At 58.5% G+C, this 25,123-nt stretch overlaps 1 protein-coding gene across 6 annotated transcripts in view; it reads right to left on the bottom strand.

Moving 5' to 3' along the window:
* KDM2B (lysine demethylase 2B) overlaps positions 1 to 20,510 on the bottom strand; it is a 94,970-nt gene extending 74,460 nt beyond the window's left edge. For 2 of the 6 annotated variants that reach the window (XM_055146896.1, XM_055146898.1), the window contains exons 1-6: positions 19,266 to 19,538; positions 18,093 to 18,237; positions 15,254 to 15,332; positions 13,499 to 13,545; positions 1,971 to 2,149; positions 1,778 to 1,884 (exon numbers count right to left, since the gene is read on the bottom strand). In XM_055146896.1, the coding sequence (XP_055002871.1) occupies positions 1,778 to 1,884; positions 1,971 to 2,149; positions 13,499 to 13,545; positions 15,254 to 15,332; positions 18,093 to 18,237; positions 19,266 to 19,298 (590 nt within the window). In that variant the 5' untranslated portion in view covers positions 19,299 to 19,538. Of the gene's footprint in view, positions 1 to 1,777; positions 1,885 to 1,970; positions 2,150 to 13,498; positions 13,546 to 15,253; positions 15,333 to 18,092; positions 18,238 to 18,862; positions 18,878 to 19,265; positions 19,539 to 20,275 lie in introns of those variants that run through there. The other 4 variants (XM_055146895.1, XM_055146897.1, XM_055146899.1 and 1 more) reach the window with 4 other exon arrangements.
* Positions 20,511 to 25,123: the final 4,613 nt, after the last annotated feature.

The raw sequence follows: 25,123 nt of genomic DNA, 5'->3' as shown, positions 1-25,123 counted from the left end.
GGCGTAATTAAAGCGGGAACAAGCCAGCCGGCAGCCAGCTTGAAAGCAAAGCCCAGAGCAACCTGGGGCCGGCACGCGGCCTCCCTTCCCAGACCCTGCAGAAGGCAGGGCCGCGGGCAGTCGCTCCTGGCACGGGCTGGCCTGAGACCAGATAATGGGCTGCAGCGCCTGAGCTAAGCCTTTGAAGAAGCCCAGGAGACACTGGGGCTCCCAGGGGCCTCTGCCCACAGAAGTGACAGGTCTGTGGGCGACTGGTGACACCAGAGGCGGGGACCTCAAGCCTAGTGGGCGGGTCGCAGCACAGCCCCTGGGTGGCGTTCCAGGGGGCTCCTCAGGATCAGAAGCCCCGGATCTCAGCGACCTGGGCCCAAAGAACACCAGGCCAGGCCCTCAGCAAAAGCAAAGTGCCCTCGATGGACAGATGGCCCCGAAAACGGAATCAGCCCTCTCAGCACACAGCAGCAGCCAGCAACTGTCTAGTGCACATAATACACTTCAGCGGCACTCACACACAAGGGCTGGAACACAGAACCCTGAACACGCACTCACAACACGCATGCACAAACACACACACGCACACTCAGACACACAGACTGGCACACGAAACCCTGCAGAGGCACACAAACACGCATACACAAACACGCATGCACAAACACGCACACACACACGCACACTCAGACCCACAAAACACTGCAGAGACACACACAGGCATGCAAACATGCATGCACAAACACATACACATATACATGCACAAACATGTACACATATGCATGCGCGTACATACACATGCACTCGCACAGATGCACACTTAAGACACAGGTCAGCAAACAAAACCCTGCAGAGACGAACGCAAGCAACACAGATACACACACACAAACATGCACACACAAGTACACACACGAACACTCAAGACATACAGGTTAGCACACAAAACCCTGCAGAGGCACACACAGGCAAGCAAGTACACATGCACAAACATGCACACAAACACACATGCACACTCAGACACACAGATGCACACTCAGACACACAGGTCTGCACACTAAAACACGGCAGAGGCACACGCACGCAACACAGATATACAAACATTCACACACATGCAGACACAAACACACATGCACACTCACACAGATGCACACTTATGACACAGGTCAGCACATAAAACACTGTAGAGGCACATGCACGCAATACAGATACACAAACACGCACACACATGCACACACTCATGCATAAATACACACACTCAAACACACAGGTCAGCACATAAAACCCCAGAGACACATGCAGACACACACAGATACAAACGCGCGCACACACACACGCACATACTCACGCACAAACATACACTCACACATACAGATGCACACGCCCATGCATACATGCACACTCAGGCACAAATATACATGTGCAGGTACACAGACATGCACACAGATACAGATACAGATACACACGTATGCACATACGCGGGTGCATATACATGCACTCTAGATACATGCATGCAGATGCAGAGGCATGCACACACACACAGAGGCCCACCACAGCACTGCTATTCCACCTCCTCCCCCTCCTTCTCCCGCCCGTGCCTGGGGAGACCCTGGCTGGAGCCCCCGACCCTGGGCAGAGGGCAATGCCCGCTCCCTCCAGCCGCTTAGCTCCTTCACCTCGAAGGAGGACCATCCCCAAAGCAAGGTTCAGGCCTTCGGGTGCTGTGGGCCCTGCACCCCGCCACCCCCAGCTGGCAGCACCCCAATCCAGCTCCCCTGCCCGGGCCACTTACTTCTTCACTTTGGGGTACTTCATCTCGGCCAGGGCGTTGGTGGCTTCCGTCTGCTTCTCCTTAAGGTGCTGGGGCCACATGTTGTCCACCCAATCCACCAGATCCACCTGCAAGCCCGGCGGTCAGCAGGGAGGGGCGCCCTGGCCCCACCCCCCATCCCGGGCGGGGAAGGGGCGTGGTGGGCGGGGCCTACCACAGTCGGCCTCTTGACCAAGTGCTCCAGCTTGGTGTGGCTGAACTCCAGGCTGATGACGTTGTAGAGTTTGTCGCGCTGGGCCTCGGGCGTCTCGTAGTAGCGCACGAACTGCGACAGGCTCATCTCCGTGCCCTTCTGCGTGTTCACGTCCATCACGTCCACCAGCCGCCGGCTCCCTGCAGGCAAAGTCGAGCTGCGGGTGCCGCTCAGCGTAACACGGCTCGAGCTCCAGGGGGCGCCACAGGCCTGGCCACGGAGCAGGTCCTGGGGGGGTCCCTGCTCCACGCAGCGCCCCACAGCCTCTGGCCCTGCCCTCCGCCCCTGCCACACTGAGCAGTGTCATGTCCCCTGCCAAGTCCGATCACCAGCCGGTCCCCGCGTCCCCCAACCCAGCTTCCCAGCTCTTGATTGGCTGGTGATGACCAGGAAGATGCAGAAACAGGCGGGTTCCTCATTATCCCCTCGGATCCCGTGACAGCCCCCCCTCCGCTACTCCAGCACCTGGCTGGCCCTGGTGGCTGTTTGTGGGAGGTGGCAGCTGGCAGGACGACGCGCCTCGGCTCCGCCAGCAGGCCACTGTGCAGAGAGAGAACCCGGCACCCGTGACCTGCCAGGGCCCCAGAGCCAGGGGGCAGTGGAACCCCAGGCAAGGTGGGGGCGCTCAGACACAGGAGGGAGCAGGGCCAGAGCACCGTGGTTCCCGCACTGGCCTTGCACACGGGGACCGGGTTCCATCCCCGGCACCCCACATGTCCCCTCAAGCACCACCAGGAGTGATTCCTGAGTGCAGGAGAAACCCCTGAGCATCGCAGGGTGTGACCCCCACCAAAAAGAACAGGAGCTGACCAAAAAAAAAAAAAAAAAGAAAAGCCGTGGGGCCAGAGCGATAGCACAGCGGGTAGGGCGTTTGCCTTGCACGCGGCCGACCCGGGTTCGATCCCCGGCATCCCATATGGTCCCCCAAGCACCGCCAGGAGTAATTCCTGATTGCAAAGCCAGGAGTAACCCCTGAGCATCACCAGGTGTGACCCAAAAAGCAAAAAAAAAAAAAAAAAAGCCGAAAATTGTTGCCGATCAGCAAAGCTACCACCTCCCTACACAGGCCACAACCCCAGCATGGAGGGCACTGAGCTCAGTGACTAACGGATGGCCCATGGAGATGGAACTCTGGGGGGGGGGACAGTGAAAAACGGCCAGAAGCATGGGGGTGAGGTGCTTGCCTTGCACATCACCGACCCTGGTGCTAGCCCCAATACCATAGACGAGCCCCGGCCCCTCCAGGAGTGATCCCTGAGCACAGAACCAAGAGTAAGGTCTGAGTTCCGCCAAGCATGGCCCAAACCGAACAAAGGAAATGGGGAAGGGGGTGCAGAGAAATAGCAAAGTGGGTAGAGCACCTGCCTTGCATGCGGCCAACTACAGTTCAATCCCTGGCATCACATACGGTTCCCAAGCCCCACCAGGACAATCCCTGAATGCAGAGCCAGGAATAACCCCTGAGCATCGCCAAGTGTGGCCCCACAAAAAATGGGTCATATGTTGTGACTCAAGTTTTAAGCATCCGTCTCAAATGTACTAAGGCCTTGTATCTCTCTCCCTCTCACACACACACATACACACATCTCACACACACACCTTGGTCTTCGCTTTTGCCAAGACCTGACTGGATTTCTGTTTTGTTTTAGAGCTACCTCTAGCAGTGCTCCAGGATGACTTCTGGCTCCAGGATGACTTCTGGCTCTGTGCTCAAGACTCACTCCTGGTAGGGCTTGCGGGTAGGGCTGGGGGCCTGACCCGGTTGGCCACATGCAAGGCCAGCACTGTATCCACTCGACATATTCACTCGACTATCTCCCCGGCCCTCGAGCTTTTTTTTTTTTCTTTTTTGGGTCACACCCAGTGATGCTCAGGACTCCTGGCTCTGCACTCAGTAATCACTCCTGGCAGTGCTCAGGGGACCCTATGGGATGGTGGGGATTGAACCCAGGTCTGTAGCGTGCAAGGCAAAAGCCCTCCCCGCTGTTCTATCACTCCAGCCCCTCGTATGATTTCTTAGTCCCTATCCCCGTCCCGTGGTCCCGCCAGGCCCTAAGCTGGTGACACGCCAAGGCTGAAGACTCATCACCCAGCTCATGGGCTTCCACTTCCGCCCACGGCTGTCGGGGCCTTTTTGTTTTTGCACCGGGAGTGCAGGACCACTAGGGGGCAGCGCTGAGCTTTGCTGGAATTCTGACCTGGCTCCTCCCGAGGCTGCAGGGCAGGTGGGCACAGCCAGGGCACAAGCCAGGGTCAGCCAGTCCTCCCAGCCTGCCCCCACCCCCGCTTGGTGATTGACCTGTGAAGGGGGTTTGCTGGGCAGACAGACGGGAAAAGGGCGCCTCGCCCAGCCCGAAGGCCCAGGGCAGGCTGGGCTGGGGCGGAGCACGCCCACCACCTGCCGGGTCTCAGGGCCTCTCTCCACCGGGAACGCGAGGAACAAGCAGGGAACAAGAGGGGTGACATGCCCAGAGCTAGCCCAAGCACCCCCAATCCTGCAGGAAGCAAGACAGACAGGAAGGTCATCGCGGCCACTAGCTCCATCTGTCGTGACGGCGACCCCCGGGGCTGAGGTCAGAGCCAGCTGAGAGCTCAGCCCCCACCCCAGCAGACCCTAAAATCAGTGCAGACGACGGTGCTGGGAGCAGCACGCTCAAGGTCGAGTTCAATCCCGGCACGTGCCCCCTGCAATACTGCCAGGGGCAGCCGGTGGGGGGGGGGCCAGGCACCAGCCGGACATGAGCATTGAACCACCTGGCCTGGGTGACTGTCACAGAGAAAGGGCCCTGGGTCTCCGATGCACTGTCCAGGAGCCCCCAAAAATGTACTAAGAGGGGGTGAGCCAAAGAAATAGCAGAGTGGGTGGGCTGAAGCAGGTTTGATCCCTGGAACCCCAGAAGGTCGCTCCAATCCCTGACAGGAGAGATCTCTGAGCACAAAGCCAGGAGAAATCCCCAAGCACAGAGCCGGGAGTGAGCCCCGGGCACAGAGCCAGGAGTGAGCCCCGAGCACAGAGCCAGGAGTGAGCCCTGAGCACAGAGCCAGGAGTGAGTCCTGAGCACAGCTGGGGTGTGGAAAGGGAATGGGGGGGGAAATGGAGGGAAAAAAAGAAAGCAATAAACTCTATGATCTTGAACTCTGTGATGTCTCTGGAAATAAAACTCCATTGGCAAAATAAGCAAAATAAAAAGTAAAGAAACGGCATTCCCGTGTGCTAAAAGCTTTCCAAGAGCAAAAGAAATTATCGCTAAAATAAAAATCCTACTGAATGGAAGTACATACACAGGACACATCCAATCAAAGGTTGATAACCAGGCTCAGGGAGAAATCAGAAGGTTCAGGAAGCCTTGGGCTGATTCCTGAGCCCCACAGTTCCCCAAGGGCCGGGAATGACTCCCAAGAGCCACCACGTGTGGCCCAAACGCCAAATCCATTCAAAACAGAACAAAACAAAAACTCCTGTAACTCAACCAAAAATTCACAGCCCATCAACAGTGGGCAGAAAGAAGAGCTGACCAGACATTTCTCAGACAGACAGAGGCGCGAGCAAAAACGCTGATCTCCAGCAGCATCAGGGAAATGCTAACCAAACCACAGAGACAGCACCCCGCTGAGAATGGCCTGTACCAAGAAGTCACAGGTGCTGTGGACGCGGGAGGGGAAGCGGCCTGCGATGCGGAGAGAGCTCGCCCGGGCCCTGGACACGCACCTGGCTTCCTTCCTTGGTACCAGCTGGTCCTCCGAGCACTGAGCTAGGAGTGACCTGGAGCACCAAGCCAGAAGCAGTTCCCTAAGCACTGCTAGGCGTGGCCCACAACACAAAGAAAGAAAAATAAGCAGAACCGCTGTATGACTCAGCAAATCTCATCCCAGCTTCTCATCTGGAGATGATCCGAATACAAGAGATGCATGTGCCCCTCTGTTCGTGGTGTAACAGCCGCCAAGACCTGAAAAGCACCAGCCCCGGGCCCAGGCAGAGATGACAGTAGAGAGAAGAAGGCGACAGGACAGCGAGGAGGGGGCCTGCCTTGCACGCAGCCAGCCCAGGTTCAACCCCAGGACCCAGATGGCCCCCAACCACCGCCAGGAGTGAACCCTGAGCACAGAGCCAGGAGTAAGCTCTGAATATTGCTGAGAGTGGCCCAACAAACAAAAAGGAGGGAAATAGGGGTTAGGGGCCCGGGATTCAGGCCCAGACTCCTGACTCCGGGGACATTACTGGGTGGCATGACCTTCAGGCCCTTCCAGGCCAGAGCTGACTTCTTGTCTTAGTTCCTTATTCATTTATTTTTTTTTTTTAGCTTTTTGGGTCACACCTGGCGATGCTCAGAGGCTACTCCTGGCTCTGCACTCAGGAATCACTCCTGATGGTGCAAGTGGCACCCTATGGGATGCTGGGAATCGGACCCGGGTCAGCCGCATGCAAGGCAAACACCCTCCCCGCTGTGCTACCGCTCCAGCCCTGGTCTTAGTTCTCAAAAAGAGATCCCTCACCTGTGAGGGCGACAGGGGACGTGTGTCTAAGCTGGGGGTCACGCGCTGGTCAATGTGTCAGGCTCCAATTCTAGTGGCCAAAGCCAGGCTGGTCCTGGGCTCAGCCCTCAGTGCTCACTGCGGGACGGAGGCCGGGCCCACCCCCAGTCAGGGGCCAGACCGGGCTAGACAGGACGGCAGCTCCGAGCTTCAGGGAGCAGCACCTCGGTGCCCACTGGAACTTCAGACCCCCGAGTCAGCGGGTCCCGGGAGAGGTTTTCCACCCGGGACGGTGCCTGGAGTTCCGATACCAGCTCCCAGCATGTGGGGCCAGGAAGTGCCGAGGCTCTAACGGGGGCCTCCAGCGTGCCAAGGTCTGCATGCACGTAGCTTTAAGCTCCCGCTCCGGCTCCAGGGCACCCCCACCCCCTTCTCCCGCACTCTCGGGGCTGGACGTGCATCCAACAGACTGCTGCAGGAGAAATGAATCCGGGACCCGGGGCCGTGCTGGGAAGGCCCCATCAGTTACTCCGAGTCACAGGCTGGCGTGGGGAGGGGGCAGCCGCAAGGCACCGGAGACTAATGCAAAGCACACGCGAGCTGCCCGCTGGCCCGAGCCCGCTGCAGAGTGCAGGCACCCGCTCTGAATCAGTTCCGGAATCTTCTTCAGCCTCCTTGGGTTTCTGTTTTTTTAAATCCTGACTCTGGGGACCATCTCCTCATCCATCGCCTGGTGACAGTGTTTACTAACCCGAGTGGGCTGTGGTTCACATCCCGCGCTGCTATTTTCTAGCAAAGGCTGGACCTGAAGCCTGTCCAGGCCTCAGTTCTCTCATCTGTAGACTGGAGAGAATGGACCTACTTCCAGTGCTCAGACAGCTGCTGCAAGTGCTCTGTGATGGTCAAGGCACAAATCTTACACACAAAAGCCATGTGGATGAGGGGCAAGTCACGAAGCCTCCGTTTATTCATACATAAAAATGGGATATAAGCAGCTGGAGGGACAGAACAACAGAGAAGGTATTTGTCTTGCACGTGGCTGACCAGGGTTCAATCCCCGGCAGGTGCCCTGAGAACCATCAGGAGTGATTCCTGAGTACAAAGCCAGGAGTAACTTCTGAGCACCGCTGTGGTATGACCCAAAAACAACAGAAGAGAAAAAAAAAAGGGTGGGGGGGAGAATGTGATGGGCCAAAGAGATTATTATAGTAGATAGCGCGCTTGCCTTGAACACGTCCAACCTGGGTTCGATCCCCAGCATCGCACAGGGTCCCCTGTGCACTAGCAGGAGTTAATTCCTGAGGCAGAGCCAGGAGTAACCCCTGAGCATCACCGGGTGTGGGCCAGAAACAAACAAAAATAAGTTCATTCATTAAAGGGGTTTGACAAATAGGGTTTCGTGTACACGAGGGAAAAAATGAGACATGACGGGCTGAGAATGAGACGGCAGGAAACAAGAACTCACTGCCACTACAACTGATGTTCATGAGGCCACAGAGAGAGCATAGCAGGCTGGGCGAGCGCCTTGCAAGCAGTCAACCTGGATCTGATCCCAGCACCCGATACGGTCCCTAAGTGCAGAGCCAGGATGAATGCCCTGAGCATCGCTGGGTGTGGCCCAAAACAAAAGAGAGAGAAAAAAAAAGATGCTCCAGCACCAGAGTGAGCTCAAGGGGCTGAGTGCAGGCCAACCTCTGGGAGCAGGAGGCCAGTGAGACCCCAGCACTGCAGGGTCCCCCGAGTACCACTAGGAGCAGAGCCAGGTGGAGCCCAAAAACAACTTAGACTCGAGGGCCGGGGAGACGGCTCACAGGGCTGGAGTCCAGGTTTTACATGGAGGAGTCCCGGGTTCGAACCCAGCACCACATGGTCTGCCAAGCACCACCCCTGAGCACTGCCAGGTGAGCTCCCCCTCAAGGAAAATATATATTCTAAGAAGTCACCCAACAGAGGAATGATACCTAAGCACAATCCAGATTTGATCAGAGGCCAGGGATGTAGAGTCCAAGGCCCTGCAGGTAAAGTGCGCAACACGCACACACACACACACACACACACACACACACACGCATGCACGCACGCACGCACTCCCGCTAACTGTAAGAGTCTTCTTGGGCCAGAGCAATAGTACAGCAGGGAGGGCGTTTGCCTTGCATGCAGCCAACCCAGGTTCAATCTCCGGCATCCCATATGGACCCCCGAGCACAGTCAGGAGTAATTCCTGAGTGCAGAGTCAGGAGTAGCCCTGAGCATTGCTGGGTATTAGCCCAAAAGCCAAAAAAAAAAAAGTCATATCTAAACACATTCAAGGTACAAAATTCAACAAATATAGGGGCTGGAGTGATAGTACAGCAAGTAGGGCATTTGCCTTGCACACGACCAACCCAGCACCCACTCTGGTCCCCAGAACCTGCCAGGAGTGATCCTTGACCCTGAACACTGCAGGGGGTGCCCTCCCCCACCAAAAAAATTAAAAATCAGCCAATACACATCTGAAGAAGCAGACCAGCCCTCATCTTGATCTTCAAATTTCAGCCCCAGGATTATGAGAAAATTCACTTCTACGGTTTCCATTCCGCAGCCTGACTGGTTTGTCAAAACAGCCCCAGCAAACGAATATTTGCAACCCATCAGACAACGCTTCAACATAATGGGGAAATCGTGAGATCAGATATTTCATCAACGAGGAATCCAAGCAACAAAGAAACCTAGGAAATGGAGTTAATTTCATCAGTCATTAGAGATAGTCTCACTAAAACCACAATGATCTCAAGCACACGTGCACACAGAAAAGCAAGCCAGGAGAACGCCCCAAGAACCACAGGTGTGACACCCCAAAGCAAACACAAAACTCAAACATACATGCCTAGTTCCTGACCCAAAATATTCCACAAACAAATCTGCTTTTTTTGGAGTGAGCAGTCAGGGCTTGCTCCTGACTCTGAACTCAGAAGTCACTCACTCCTGGCAAAGCCCGTGGAACCAGATGGGAAGCCGAGACCCAACCCGGGTCAACTCCCCGCTGAACTATCACCCCGGCCCACAAATCTGCTCCCAAGCCCACACTAGCAAAGGCATCCGAGTGTCAGAAACGGATGGACACGGAGAGCATCGTGCTGAGTGAAATGAGTCAGAAGGAGGAGGACAGCTACAGAAGGGCTGCATTCATTTTGGGGATATAAAAAAAATGCATATATATAGGGGACTGGAGTGATAGCACAGCGGGTAGGGCGTTCGCGTTGCACGCGGCCGACCCAAGTTCGATTCCCAGCATCCCATAGGGTCCCCTGAGCACCACCAGGAGTGATTCCTGAGTGCAGAGCCAGGAGTAACCCCTGTGCATCGCCAGGTGTGACCCCAAAAAGGGAAAAAAAAAAAAAATATATATATATATATATATATATAGAGAGAGAGAGAGAGAGAGAAAGACAGAGTACGAAACTAATATCCATGGCAGGGAAAACAGGTCCAGGAGGACTGCTTAATGGTTGGAAACTTGCCACAAGAGTTGGGGGGGAGGGCGCAAAGGGCAGTTAGGACAGAGAAGAGACCATTATGACAATAATAGTTGGGAATAATCGTTTTGGACAGGAACTGAGTGTTGAAAATAGGTAAAGGGACACACCTGATAACCTTCCAGTAGCTATTACAAACCATAAGGCCCCAAAAGGAGAGAGCGTGTGAGAGAGTATGTATGTGTTTGAGAGAGAGTGTCCGTGTGTGTATGTGTGTGTGTGTGTGTGTGTGTGTGTGAGAGAGAGAGAGAGAGAGAGAGAGAGAGAGAGAGAGAAAAGAACAGTGGGGGGGCTGGAGCGATAGCACAGCGGGTAGGGCCCTTGCCTTGCACGCGGCCGACCCGGGTTCGATTCCCAGCACCCCATACGGTCCCCTGAGCACCGCCGGGGGTAATTCCTGAGTGTAGAGCCAGGAATGACCCCTGTGCATCGCCAGGTGTGACCCAAAAAGCAAAATAATAATAATAATAACAAAAAGAACAGTGGGGGTAGGGCGGGAGGGAAACCGGGGACGCTGGTGCTGGGAACTGCACGCTGGCGAAGGGACAGGTGTTGGAACTTTGTAAGACTTGCAAGAGCCTGGCCACCCGCAGCCCTGCGAGCCGACTGGTCCCCCACACCACAGCCCACATCACAGCCAGGGGCGCACGTCAGCACCACAGATGAAAGGGAGCTTAGGGGCCTGAGATCAGTGTCAGGAGCCAGAGAACGCCCAAAGCACGGCTGGATGCAGCCCAAAACACAACAAACCTTCAATCAGTCTTTCTTTTTTCTTCTTTTTTTTTTTTTTTTAAGGCGCCGCTTTGCAGATTTGGACCCTGAGGCACAGGGACACTGCAGCTCCCAAACGCTGCTGCTCTGCGCGCTTTGCTGCCTGCAACGGTGGGGACAGAACCCGGAGCCTCACACCCGCCAGGCAGGTGCTCCGCCGCTCAGCTGCATCCCGGGCCTGCAGACCAGCTGTCCAGGCCTCAAACGAAGAAGGTCCGGCTGCAAAGATGAGACTGATCCCAGGGTCACCTCCTTCAGCAGCGCCAGAACCCAGCTGGGGGGGGGGGGGGAGCAGGGGGGGCGTGGCTACCCCCAGGGGGCCCTCGAGGCGCTGGGGGCTGAGGAGGAGCCAGGATCTCCCCTGTGCGCCAAGCTGCTGACATATGCTGAGCCCATTATCCAGGAGGGTCTCCTGACACACCGACAGGCCGGCTGTCCCCGGCTGTCCCCATCCGCACGCAGCCACCGCTCGGCTCTCAAACCCGGGCCCGGCTCCTTCACACCCACGAGGGCGGCTTTCACCTCCAGACAGATGATAACGAGTGCTGGCGGGAGCTCGCGGCCAGCTGCTCGGGGAGAGCCGTCTGGCTCCCGGGGAGGGGACGCGCTGTCAGCGGCTGATCACCGGCTGACCCAGCAACTCCCCCCCCCCGCCAGGCACACGGGCAATGTGCGCCCACCCGGAAACAGGCACAGCACCACGAGGGCGTCGCCACAGCCAAGACAGCCCGAGTGAGACCTCAGCTGGCGAGCGGGGAGGACGCAGCCCTGCGTGGCCACCGCTCCCCACGAGGGCCCGGAGAGGGACGCGGCCCGCGGCCAGCAGAGCCGGCCAGAGCCCAAAGGTCACGAAGGACCGAGCGCAACTCGCCTCGAGCGGCTGGACAGACAAAGCCGAGCAGGCAAAGGGCCGGTCCAACGCGGCCAGGAGGCGCGGAGAGGGGAAACTGGTTTTTGGTTTGTTTTTATTTCTTTTTTCAGGGCCACAACTGGCGGTGCTCAGGACTGCCTCCTGGCTGTGTGCTGAGGGCTCACTGCTGGCCGGGCTCAGGGGACAGATGAGGTGCCAGGGGTCGAACCCAAGTTGGCTGCACGCACGGCAAGGGCCCTCCCCGCTGGACTCTCGCCCCAGTCCATTTTTTGCTTTGGTCTTTGGAAACTTGGAGGCACAGGGTTTATCTGGAAAGTGCTGAGTGGGAATGTTCTGGAATGAGAGTGGGATGGTGGCAGAGCATTGTAAGAATACTGGATCTGAGACGTTATTTTATTTTTTTTTTTTTTTTTGCTTTTTGGGTCACACCCAGCAATGCACAGGGGTCACTCCTGGCTCATGCACTCAGGAATCACTCCTGGCGGTGCTCAGGGGACCATATGGGATGCTGGGATTTGAACCCGGGTCGGCTGCGTGCAAGGCAAACACCCTACCCGCTGTGCTATCACTCCAGCCCCACATTATTTTTTTTTTGGTTTGGAGTTATTTTTTCTTTTCTTGGGTCACACCTGGCGATGCACAGGGGTTACTCCTAGCTCTGCACTCAGGAATTACTCCTAGCTGTGCTCAGGGGACCATATGGGATGCTGGGAATCGAACCCGGGTCGGCCCCGTGCAAGGCAAACGCCCTAGCCGCTGTGCTACTGCTCCAGCCCCGAGACGTTATGTTTCATTTTGCTTTTTTCTGTGCTGAGGGGCTACTCCTGGCTCTGCACTCAGCGCTCACGCCTGGCAGTGCTCTAGCAAACCTATGGGACGCCAGGGACCGAACCCGGGTCAGCCACGTGCAAGACAAGCGCCTACCCACCGTATCTGGCTCCGAGACCCTGACCTAAATTGTTTTTGGACAAAACACAAACGAGGAACTGTTTCAAACTCCCCCTCCCAAGAAAACGGCCTCCCCACAAAACCCACGTCCTCACTCCCCGTAGCACAAGGAGCCGGACCCCCACTCGAGGCCAGGACCAGAAGTTCTCCCACGGTCCGTCCCGAGCCGGCTCCACCTTCTCCCCAGGTGTTTCTCCCCCACCGCCTGCCCTCTGCTCCTGCTCCTCCCTCAGTCTGGAACGTTCTTTCCCACGGCTGGCTTCTTGCTCATCAGTCAAGCCTCCGTCCAAGAGTCTCCCCACAGCCCCCGCCAGCACCGCCCCGCTCCGCACCGCCCTGTGCCTCTCCAGCCCTCGGCACCCTGCAGGAAGGGAAACTGAGGTTTCCTCCAGCTGCTTATCTGCAGCCTCTGGCTCCCCCGGAGGAGCTGGGCTCCGGGCTGTCACGCGCAGCTCAGAACCCGCCTGCCGGCTAGGAGCTGCTCGAGAGACATTTCTGGAAAGGAGAAACACTCCAGTGCCTTCCTGGAAGACAGGAGCCGCTGCCGGCTTCGCGCAGGAGCCTGCAGGTCCTGGTCCCACCAGCCTGGGACCGCCGAGAGCCCTCAGGAAAGCGAAAGTGTGGCCGGTCCCCTCCCTCCGACCGTGGTTGGGGCCGCCGAGTCCCGTGTTTACCCAGCAACCCGCAAGAGCAAACGGGAACGGCCGCGCTGGGGCACAGAAGCTGCCGGCTCGCAGCTGGTGGGGAGGGTCCCAGGCGCCCCATAAAACAGGCCCCAGCACACACCCTCGGCCACAGCTGGTCTCCAGAAAGGCACCTGCTCCGGGGCCCTCGGAGGCCGTGCCCACCCCAACAGGCGGGCTCAGCCCCCCTCCGCCCCCCGCCCACCGTGCCCACAGCAGGCCACTTACCCACCAGGAGTTTGACATCTCGGACAGAGAAATCAGGGTCGGGCATCCTGGCAGAGGGGGCAGAGACATTCAGTGAGAGGCTGGAAACGCTCCCAGCGTGGGGTGGGGGTGGGGTGGTCGGAGAGGGTTCCCTTGGTCTTGGATAGATCGGCTAGTGCCTCAGGAGTCACCCCAACCCCCGGACCCCGGAGCACTGTCCTCAACTCCCCCCACCCCCCCAAGGCTAACCCTCGCTGTCACCGGTGTCCCACTCTCTTCCCAGGAAACACTCTCCATAAGGGACTTTTCTCAGGGGCGGGGGGGGGGGGGGCAGAGCAATAGCACAGCGGGGAGGGCGTTTGCCTTGCATGCGGCCAACCCAGGTTCAATCCCCGGCATCTGATATGGTCCTCCGAGCACTGCCAGGAGTGATTCCTGAGCGCAGAGCCAGGAGGAACCCCTGAGCATCGCCGGGTGTGACCCAAAAAGGGGGGGAAAAAAAGGGGGGACTTTTCGGCTCTTTGGTTGTTGCTTTTCCTTTTCACGGGGATGGACACACCCAGCAGCACCAGGGCTTACTCCCGGCTCTGTGTTCAGAGCTCACGCCTGGCGGGGTTCGCCACCGGACGCAGTGCCAGGATGGAAGCCGGGTGGGCTGGGTCCAGGGCGAGAGCCTGGCATCCCTCCGGCCTGGCTCTTGTCCTTGGGCGCGGCCGCGCCCTGCGCTGCTGGGGGCTGCTCCCCTGCAGAGGCACAGAGGCCGCCCTGGGCGCTGGGGGCCATGAGAGCTAGAGAGCAGCCCACACGCAGAGCCTGTGCCCGGGTCCTCGGCGTCTCCGTGAGCATGTGTGTGCAGGGCCGAAGGACCCCAAAGACGCTTCAGGCCAATCCCAGACAACGGTCAGGGCAAAACCCCGTCGGGGCTTGACAGGCACCCAGGGCGACCAACTTCCTCCCCGTCCCAGGAAGAAGGCGCTGCGGGTGGCCGGATGCCAGCGGGAGCAGCAAACTGGGGTGACACCCTCCGCCTCCTCCCCGGCCTGCCCGAGGGGCGGAAACCTGTTCTTCCAGCCTTCTCCCACCTCATCCCTCTCCCCAGCTGTCAGATCTCCAGGTGAGCGTAAACAAACAGAAGAGAGGGGCCTGGAGCCCGGAGCTCGTCTCCCATGGAAAAGGGCCCGGAGCGGCCGGGGAGAGAGCACCAAGGGCTGGGCGCTCGTCCTGCACAAAGCCGAGCCAGGTTCAATCCCCGGCATCCAGTATGGTCCCCCCCATCAGCGCCCGGTGAGGCCCAAGGGGAAAAAAGCAAGCCGGCAGGCAAAGGCCCCTGGGCGGCGACCTGGTTCCGAGGGCTGAGCTCAGGCTCTAAGTGCAGGGGCTCCGGGTTCCATTCCAGGCCACCAAGAGGTCCCCCAGCACTGCTTGGTGTGGCACAGAAACAAAACCAGAGAAGGACCCGCTGCTCCCAGCGGGGGAACGGAGTGCAAATAGGGACCTGGGGTCCGGCTCTGCACGGCGTGAGCACACCCCCGGCCTGGCTTAGCCTCAGCGGGTCTCCGGGTGTGGAGGACTCGAGCTGGTCTTCAGGAACCCACCGAGGAAACCGGGGCTGGGGCCCGGGGAACCTGTCCATCAGCCCCTCCGTCTCAGCTCCCCCTGGAGCGCCCCTGGTCAGACCCTGGGTGTGGTTTGTGTACCCCCACCCACGACCCCACTAGAAACTCGGCCAAGGAGGGAAACGGGGAATGTGGGACGCAGTGGGGTCCAGCAACTTACTTAATCCCCAGTCCATCCTTCTCGCGAAATATCAGAGGGACCCTGAGGGCTTCTCGCTGCACGTACTCATAGTTGAAATCTGGAATTAAAAACGACTGGAGCGTTAGCACAGCGGGTAGGGCGTTTGCCTTGCACACAGCCAACCCAGGTTCGATTCCCAGCATCCCATATGGTCCCCTGAGCACCACCAGAAATAATTCCTGAGTGCACAGCCAGGAATAACCCCTGTACAACGTGAGGTGTGACCCAAAAGGCAAAAAAAAAAAAAAACAACTTTCAGGGGCGGGAGTGCCCAGACAAAGGACAAGGCATTTGCTCTGCCACCGCGGCTGACCAGGTTCGAATCCCGGCATCCTACAGGGTTCCCCGAGTACCGCCAGGACTGATTCCTGCATCGCTGGCTGTGCACCAAAAACAAAAAAAGAAAAAGAAGAAAGAAAAAGAATAAAACAACTTTCAGACAAACGCTCAGGGAAAGAAATAGTATGACGGACGGGATGGGGGTAAACCAACACGGGGGCACCAAGCCTAAGGCAGAAACTTCCAGAAAATGCCAGGGGAAGGGACAAGGCACAGCCTGGGAACAGCCATGCCAAGTGTGGGTGCCGCTGCCTACTCAGTCACTCCCGGCATGCCCCCACGGGTCAGGACAGCCCGCGGCCCGCACGGCAGCGGAGGGCCTGGGGGGGAGCCCCAAAAGGAAGAGAAGCCCGGAGGAGCCGGCAGAGGCAAAGGCTGGAGCCCGGGGAAGGCCACCTGGGGGGCACTGAGGCCAGGGAGGAGGGGAGGCGGCGGGGTGGAAGGTTCTCATTGTAGCTGAGCGTCAGGGAAGATCTGATTGTAATATCCTGGCGGCGAGGGGAGGGGGGAGCCGGTTTCCCTGGAAACTGTGTATCTGGTGCCAAAGTAAGTGGGGGCCTGGGCACAGCTCTGTCGTCTCCCTCGGAGATTCTGCCGCCGCCGTCACAACTCGCTTCCACGGGGGACGAGAGGGCTGACCCGCGCGGGGGCCCAGGAGGCCCAGAGAAAACCACAGGGGAGTTTTGGGGGGGGTTGGCACAGACGCCCAAAATCTTCCAGGAAAGCGCTCGAGAACAGAGGCGCAGGGCCCCAGAGCCGCCCCGGGCCGGGCCGTGAAGGCTGGGACACATCCTCACAGTCACAGCCTTGGGCCCCCACGTCCCCTCAGAAGAGCCGGGAGACACAGGCAAGGGGGTCTCAGGCCACTGCGGCCCTGCCCGTTCCCAGGGGAACAGGGGGGAGGAGACCAGAACAAAACCCAGAGCTGGGGAAAGCCCGAGGCCCCCTCTTCCCGGGGCTCCCAGTCATGGGGGCTGCTGCGGACTTAAAGGCACACCAGTTTAAGCAGCTTCTACTCTGAACCAGGCGCCCGGTCGTTCCTCAGCGCCTCCCTTGAGTCTGGGGGCCAAACCCGAACGAAGGACAGAACCCACTGGCCCTTCTCCTTTGAAAGAACAAGCTGGGCAGACGGAGGGGGCCCCAGTACAGATGGTGTTGGGGGGCCGCCCGGGTCACTTTTAACTTCCTCCTGTTCACAGGCCAGAGAAAGCTCCGGGCCAGGCTCAGAAGCCCGAGCATTGTTTTCTCCTGGGTCTCCCCAAGAGCTTGGTGAACCGGGATGAAAGGAGAGGAATTAAAATCCCACTGGTGCTAAGGAAATTTAAACACAGTCAAAAAAGAGTCCTGAAAACCTGGCGGGCCCCACCATGGCCCCCCATCCTGTCCCCCACTGCAGCCCAGCACCCCAGGAAGCAATGGACACAGGAAACAAAACTTCAAAAACGCAAAGGCGGCCAGTGTCTCCCAGGGCTCAGGCCAGAGTCCCGGGCACTGAGGCGGAACCTGGCGGCCTCCCTATCGCCCAGAGGGGGGATAAATCAAACCGAAGAGATTCAAGTCTCGGAGGGGAAAAGGGGACGACAGCCCTGGGGCAAGGAGGCAGCCGGCCAGGCCCCGGGCCCAGGGAATCCTCAGACCAGCCTCTGAGGACCACCCCCACCCGGCAGGGTCCTTCCTAGTGCAGGAGTCTAGGAGAAATTGGGGGCCTCCAAGTCTCAGGCTGGGGAGGAACCCTAAATCTGGGAAGTTTCTCCAAGCTTCTGCTCCTTGCTGGCATGGAGACAAAACTCTCTGGGTCTCTGGGAAGACACCCACCCGGTACCCAGAAGGATGCTTAGAGTCCTCGATTCAAACTGTCAGGCGTCTGTAACCTCAACCTTAATTCTGGGGGGGGGCGTTCTCACCCCGACACGCACCCCGCAGCACCACTTTAGCTTTGATGGCAGCTGGGGGCCAACAAGGACCCTCGCTCATCCCGGCTGGCGGCAGGGGTGGTGAGGTTCAGGGCCCCCACCCAACACCCCTTCGTGGGGTGCTCGGATGCCCGCTCCTAAAGGGCATCCCCGAAAGACTCAGAGACCGGGAAGCCTCGGTCCCGAGGAGGGGGGGTGTCTCATCCCACGGATCCCGCTCCCAGCGGGGCGGCCGCGGCACATCCGCCGGGCCCGGAGCTGCAGGGCAGCCGCACCGCACCCGCCTCTGTCCGTGCGTCCGTCCCGGGCCCCCTGCCCGCCGACCCCCAGCTCTGCCCACCCCGGGGCCAGGCGTGGGCGCCGGCCCGGCCTCGGCCCCCCCTCCTCCCGCCTGCCCTCCTCCCCGCCACCCCACCCACCCCACCCCCAGTGCTCGGCCTCGTGTCGTCACCGGATCCCCTGGAATGGGGGACGCGGGCGCGAAATACGAACCCGGCCACCGGCGGCGGCGGCCCCACGTGCGCGCGGGCCGGGCCGGGCCGGGCCGGGCCGGGCGCGGGCCTCACCTTTGCCCTCCATGGCGTGCACGAAGTCCCCCTGGTAGAGCTGGCTGCGCAGCTTCTCCTCCAGGCTGAAGCCGCGGACGCTGACGATCTCCTCCACGTCCGACAGGTCCTCGTTCTCGTCGTATCTCTGGCGGTCAATCGGGCGCTGCGGGGACCCCAACCAGAGAGCCCGGGCAGGGGCGTCACGCGGGGGGGCCGCCCCGCGCCCGGAGCCCCGCTCGAACAGGTGCAGGAGCCGCACGCCCGCACCCCCCCAAACGCAAACCCGGCAACTTGGCGCACGAGTCAGAGATGCTGAAAATCAGGATAACGAGGGGGCGGGGGTCCGGCTGCGCCCCTGACGGTCCCTCGGCTCCCGCTTCTCCGGAGGCCACGCGAGGGACATCTGGGGGACAGCCCGCCGCCCCCCGCGCCCCCCGCCGCCCGGAGCTGAGCGGTTTCGCCCGCTCGGCCGCCCGCCGGGTTATGTAACCCGCCCGGGGTGCTCGGAGCACGGGCTGGCGGGGCGTTTGTAGGCCCCGGAGGAGCCGCCGCGGCCCCGGCGGCCGCGCCGAGAAAGCCGGAACCCGGGGCCGGCGGCATCGCGGAGCCCGGAGCCGCCCCCCGAGCCACCGGGGAGGCTGCAAAGCTGAAAGGCAAGGGCCGGGGTCCCCGCCGCCCGCCGCCCGCCCGCGACTGCGAGGAGAGGTGGGAGGGGGGGCTCGGGGCTTCGGTGCGCGAGAGGCAGGCGGCCGACCACAAAGCTCCCGGCGGAGACCCCCAAAACGCACCAGCAGCTGCCTCATCTCCCCACCAGCGCGCGCGCACACTCACTTCCTAAGGAGACTCCCCCGCCACTCCCCGCATCCCCTGCCTCCTCCCTCCGGCGCCCGGCCCCGGGAGCCCCGCAGATTCCGGGCGCCCCCCACCCCACGCCCCTCACGGCTACCACCTCCCCACTTCAGTGTCTGAGACTCCGAGCCTCACAAGGGACTGGGGAGAAGTAAGCCGGCTTGCTTCCTTTTGCATGCAATTTATTATATATTTTTTCCCCGGTCCGCTTGCAAAAAAAAAAAAAAGAAAAGAAAAGGAAAGGAAAGAAAAGGTAGCAAGAAACAAGAACCAAAAAAAAAAAAAGGAAAAAAAATCTATCCTAGACCAGCTACAGATTGGGGGGGGGGGGAAGCTACACACCAATCTTCTTCCAGAGTCTTTCACTGCCTCCATTTTTTTAGGAGAGTTCACCAATTAATTGTCAACACTCCTGCCCCCTGCATTTTGGCGGAAGGGGGGAGGAGGGAAGCCCAAAAGAAAACAAACCGGAAAATAAATAAATAAAGCACGCCAGAGCGGAGATCTACAAAGTTTTGCACCGACACTTAAAGCAGATCCGTTTGCAAAGTCCTAGGAAACCATTTTCAGCAGTTGTGGGGGGGGAGGCGTCGACGTCATAATCCCCGGAACGTAAACATTGTTGCCGATCGCGCCGGGAGCCCGCGGCCCGGGCCAGCGCCGGGGGAGGGGGCGCCGCGGGCCCGGGCTGGGGGGCGCGGGCGGGCGGGGGCGGCGGCCCGCGGGCGCGGGGCGGGGAGGGCGCCGTTAGCGCCCTGGCATCGCCGTTTTGTTGTCGGGTCACGAGTGCGCCGCCGCACGCAGGCGCCGCCGCCCGGGAGTGGCGTGCCGAGCTGACTTTTGGAGCGCGGAGTTGCAAAGGCGGCGGCGGCGGCGGGCGCATCCCGGAGATGGCGGGGGCCGGGAGGGCGGGGAGGGGAGGGGGGTGGGGAGCGAGGTGCGGATTTGCACGGCTGGCCTCAGCGGGGGGCGCGGAAATGCAGGCCGAGCCGAGCCAGCGGCCGAGAAAGCCCCCGGGGCCTGGCACCCCCAGAACGACCCCCCACCTCAATCCCTGCCCCCCACTGCCCGGGGCTCGCTCGGGCTCACCCCCCTCTTCCTCTCCTTCCCTTTCCACCTTATTTCATGACCGAGGGTCAGGAGCCAAATTCAAAGGTTTTTTTTAATATATAAATTTTTTTATTATTAGGGTTTTTTTTTAATTTTTTTAATTTTTTTTGCTTTTCGGCAGCGACTGTGGTGGGGGCCTGGGGTGGCGGGAGAGCCGATTCTTTCCAGATTGCCCACCAGCAAGCCTGCTAGGTGGAGAGGCGTGTTTGGGGGGGTGGGAGAGAGTAGCCCAAGTTCCATACCTGTCCAGACGGGGTGACTTTTAAACTCCCGGGGCTCAGCGATGTGGACCCGAACCCGAACGGGTTCTGCAAACAGCCAGACCAGAACCTTTTCAGATCCAAGCTGACCGGAAGGCATTTGGTTTCTTTCATTCATTCCGCCCGCGTCCGTGGAGCCCTGGGCCAGACGTTGACTCGTTTTAAAGGTCCCTGCGCTCGCCAGGAGCTGGAACTAGATGCTCAGGAGTGCATTGCCGAGACAGTCGGATCTGGCGCCTCCTAACGCTGCTGGCGAAGGGTAAGCCCCCATTGGCTGCTGCGGAGAGAAGAGCTCGTGGAGAGTTTGCAGGCGCGCGAGGATGGGGCGCCGGGCACGTGGGGCGCCCCGCATTTGCCCGTGGGCTCCACGCGGAGGTGCGCGCGCGCTCTGCACGTTTGGCGTGGAGATGCTTGTTGGGTCTGGCCGTGCATCCCGCGCCACACGTCCTAGTGCCCCTGTGACTGTGACAGCCCCGCAGCGGGAACCCCAGAGGCGGTGCCCTGTGTGTCCACCTCAACAACAGTCAGGCCCTCTTGGGCTGTGCGAGCCGGTGGGGAAATATCCCTGCAGCCCAGCTAGGCCTGACCCGGGAGGCCGGGACCGTGCTGAGGCCGGACCACAGGGCGCGAGGTCTGGACGGAGCCGCAGGTACCAGGCGGCTCTGCAGAGAACACCCGCTCCCCTCAACTTCGCTTCTGCCACTAACCCCGTGGGGTGACTGGAGCGGGTCATTTGCAGACGGGGCATATTGAGACTTAGGGAAGGGACCCACCTGGGTCCAGCCTTCACGCGCCCAGGCTGCTGTGACATCCCGGCACTCCGCGCTTTTGGAAGTGGCTTCCCACCCGAGACCAGAGGCGAGCACGGGTCACCCTGGCAAGCGGGTCCCCCACACTCACCTTCCTTTCCTCTCCTCTCTTCCACCCACTCCCCAAGGTCCAGTCTTTTGGTGATTTGTTTGAAGACAGGTCCACTAGCTGGAAATAATCTTATAAATAGGGATGGGCTGGAGCACAGGAAATTTTTGTTTCGAAACTGAATAGCCCACGTGTTTGCGAGACTGATTTTTGCTTTCAGCCTGGTGTAAAGGAACAGGGACCGTTTTATTAGTTCCTCTTTTCTCTCGAGCCTTGAAGGAAATCATCTTAGGATTCTTCGTTTGGCAAGGGTCAAAAAGGCAGAGAGCTGTCCGCCCCTAGCTCTCACAGGTTGTGGGGTGCCCTGGCCCAGACTGGAGGCTGGCCCGACATAACACCCCTATTCCATCCTGGTCCCCTGCCCCTCCCAGAGGGAAATCGACATCTAGAAAGTGGAGGAATTGGAGTGGGGGGGGTGATCCTAAAAGGTGACTTAGGTGGAATACAGCAAAACAGATCAAATGCTTGTTCTTATTTATCTTTCCTCTCTCTCTCCCCCTCTCTCTCTCTCTCTCTCTCTCTCTCTCTCTCTCTCTCTCTCTCTCGCCCCCTGCGGCAATCAGAGGTCCCCCCCAAAAGAGTGGCAGGGACCTCAGCATAAAAACGTGGAAGTGCATCTGCACCTCAGTGGGGAGTTCTCTCGAGTTGTCTCCTCATTTAATCCCCTCCCTTTGCTGAGCGCCGAAAGCACACAACAGAGAAGAATGGGGAGGCCGGGGGTTTGTCCTCTGCCCCCGCCCCCCCAGTGCCTACCCTGCAGCTCGGCCCGAGTGATCACTCAGTAAATGTTGGGCCCGTGATGGATCACCTTCCCCAGCCATATTTGCATTTTCCCTTTATCAGTAATTGGCAGATGAAAGGCTTTGTCCTCCTGTTGAAAGAATTCCAGGCATTTGCTCCAAGTGGGGGAGGAGGTTATTTTGGGCCAAAGGGGGAAGGGCCAAGCCCCTTGAGCGCTGAAGTCCCTTAATTGTCCCGGCCCTCTGGACAGTAGGTGAGAGAGGGGAGGGAAGCTCGGGCTGCTCCTCTGAGGTACTTTTTCTTGCCGGGGAGAAACAAGCAGGCCAGTTGTATTTGAAAACCTAATAATGGTGACTTCCTGGACCCTCGTGGCATCCTGACAAAGGGCCCAGTCAATTCCTGACTGTGCCCGGCCCTTTCATTCATTTCTTCATTCATCAAAGGCTGATTGAGCGGCTCTGTGCTCAGAGACGCCAGGACACAGAAGAACCAGCGCTGATTGATGGTGGACACGCTGGCCAGGGTGGACCCAAGACTCCCAGAGGAGTTCGGAGACTGGTCCCAGATGGAACCTCCGAAACCCGGACTGGGAACAACCGCCCCGTGAGAGGACCGCGCTGCTTTCACGCCCCTGTAACCCTGTTGCGGCTGGTCTTTGAGCCCTGGCCCTGCCTGGGAGCAAGGAACAGAGACAGTAAAGCCGATTATGCCCACGCCACACCCTCACTAGGGCTGTGATGGAGGGTCTGTCACTCCCCCGTTTTCTTTGCCAGGGTGTGGAGCTATTCCCAGCTGTGCCCGGCCACGCAGTGCCCACTCCCGTGTGCCCGGCCCTCAGCTCACTGAGCGCCCTGGTCCGTTCCCCCACTGTGATTCAAAGGTCAGGTTGGTCTCCCACACTTCACCGCTGGGACCTCACAGAGAGGTGGGCCCACTTGCTCTCGGCCTGGTCCTTTGTGCGGGTGGGCTGATGTCTTACATCTGAGCGGCCAGGCCTGCCGCCTGCACCACGCCCAGGGCTGCGGACCATTTGAAATGTGGGTTGTGGGGCCCAGGAGAGCCAATACTACAGGCTGGGGCAATACTACAGAAGCTAGGACACCTACTTTGCAGGTCACTGACCTGGGGCTTCCACGCCTGGCATCACAGGGTTCCCTCAGCCCACCGGGAGTGACCCCTGTGTGCAGAGCCCTGACCACCTCTGGGTGTGGCCCAAAAACAACACTTTAATTTGGGTGGTGGGTCTTCTGGCTCCGGAAGAGCCTTCCGAGTGCCCTGCCCAGCCGTATTTCACTGGTTTTAGTCTAGTTTTCTCGAACCCTGCAGGGCTGAGTATATACACCTCACCGCTTCACTGGGCATCGGTGCCCAAAATCAACTATGGGCAGATATTGGTGGATTGAATGAAGGGTCCCAGAGAAAATACAGAATTGGAATGATGAGGTAGGGGCTTTTCCAGGGGTTCCTAAAGGATCACTAGTAGGATCATGAGGTGACTAGACTGGTGGGTGAGCCTCCGACCTCCATCCCAGTGTTTGCCAAGATGTGAGGTAGAGTCACTTACCTGATTGGGCAGTTTGTCCATGACAGATCATTGCTGGCAGGGTAGGAAGTCTCAGAAAAGGAAAACCACCACCCATTAAAAAAGGCCATCCAGGGGGAGGGGCTGGAGCGATAGCACAGCAGGTAGGGCCTTTGCCTTGCACTCAGTTGACCCGGGTTCGATTCCCAGCATCCCACATGGTCCCCTGAGCACCGCCAGGAGTGATTCTTGAGTGCAAAGCCCGGAGTAACCCCTAAGCATCGCCAGGTGTGACCCAAAAAGAAAAAATAAAAAAGGCCATCAAGTTTGCCTTGCATGCAGGCGACCTGGGTTCAATCCCCGGCATCCCATAGGGTCCCTCCAGCACCACCAGGAGTAATTCCTGAGTACAGAGCTAGGAATAACCCCTGAGCACCACTAGGTGTGACTCAAAAAGGAAAAAAGTATGCTGATTACTTCCATAAACAAGAGGACTTATCTGCAGCAACATGGATTCTTTACACGCACAACATTTTCTTTGGAAAGAAATATGTTGCAGTTTTGTGTGCTTGCGACTTTAATTCATTCACTAGCACAGCAAAAAAAAAAATGGGGGGCTGGAGCAATAGCAGAGCAGAAAGGGCGTTTGCCTTACTCATGGCCAACCCGGGTTCAATCCCCAGCATCCCAGTGGTCCCCTGAGCACCGCCAGGAGTAATTCCTGAGTGCAGAGCCAGGAGTAACCCCTGGGCATCTCCAGGTGTGACCCAAAAAGAAAAAAAAGAAGAAAAGAATGGGAAAGAGAAGAGAGCGTATTCTTTGGTCCAGTATGACTATTTTTCCTCTGCACTGTTGCTGAGGTGCCCTTGGTTCAGAACGCCTAAGTTTCAGGAGTGCAACATTATAATCCTCCATCTCGATACGCCACATCACTTTCCACTGTGACATTTCTACCACATGTATGCATTAGTGAAGCATATCAACTTAATCTCATTTTCTATGCATTGCTACCTTTTGAATTTTGTACTATTGAAACATGTTACCTGCTAAGAAATAAACTTTTTTTCTTTTTGGATAATGCACAGGGGTTACTCCTGGCTCTGCACTCAGGAATTACTACTGGAAGTGCTCAGGGGACCATATGGGATGCTGGGATTTGAACCCTGGTTGGCCGCCTGCAAGGCAAACACCCTACCCGCTGTTTGCTATCGCTCCAGCCCCTAAACTATTTTATTCATCCTTTCTGCGTCTATAACTTTCAGCTGACAAATCCCACTGTATTTATAAAAGCTACATTCCACAAGCTTTAAGTTACTACAGTTGCTTTAGTCTTTCTCCCGTCCTCACAGAACCAGCCCCCCCCACACACACACACTCCTGTCCCCAGAAAACTTGTCAACAAGTCTCTCGGGCAGCCTTCAGAAACAGTTTATTCAGGCCAGAGGAATAGTACAGAGGGTAGGGTTCACTTGCTCACAGCTGACCCAGATTTGATCCCCGCACCCGATAGGACCCCCATAATCCCACCGGGAGTGATCCCTGCACTCAGAGTCAAGACTGACTTGAGCACTGCCAGTTATAACCAAAATGAAAAAGAAGGGGGCTGGAGCGATAGTACAGCGGGTAGGGAGTTTGCCTTGCATGTGGCC

The sequence above is a fragment of the Sorex araneus genome, chromosome 9 (genome assembly GCF_027595985.1).
Source record: "Sorex araneus isolate mSorAra2 chromosome 9, mSorAra2.pri, whole genome shotgun sequence".
Classification (NCBI taxonomy): Eukaryota; Metazoa; Chordata; class Mammalia; order Eulipotyphla; family Soricidae; genus Sorex; species Sorex araneus.
This window is presented reverse-complemented; position numbering and strand designations above follow the sequence as displayed.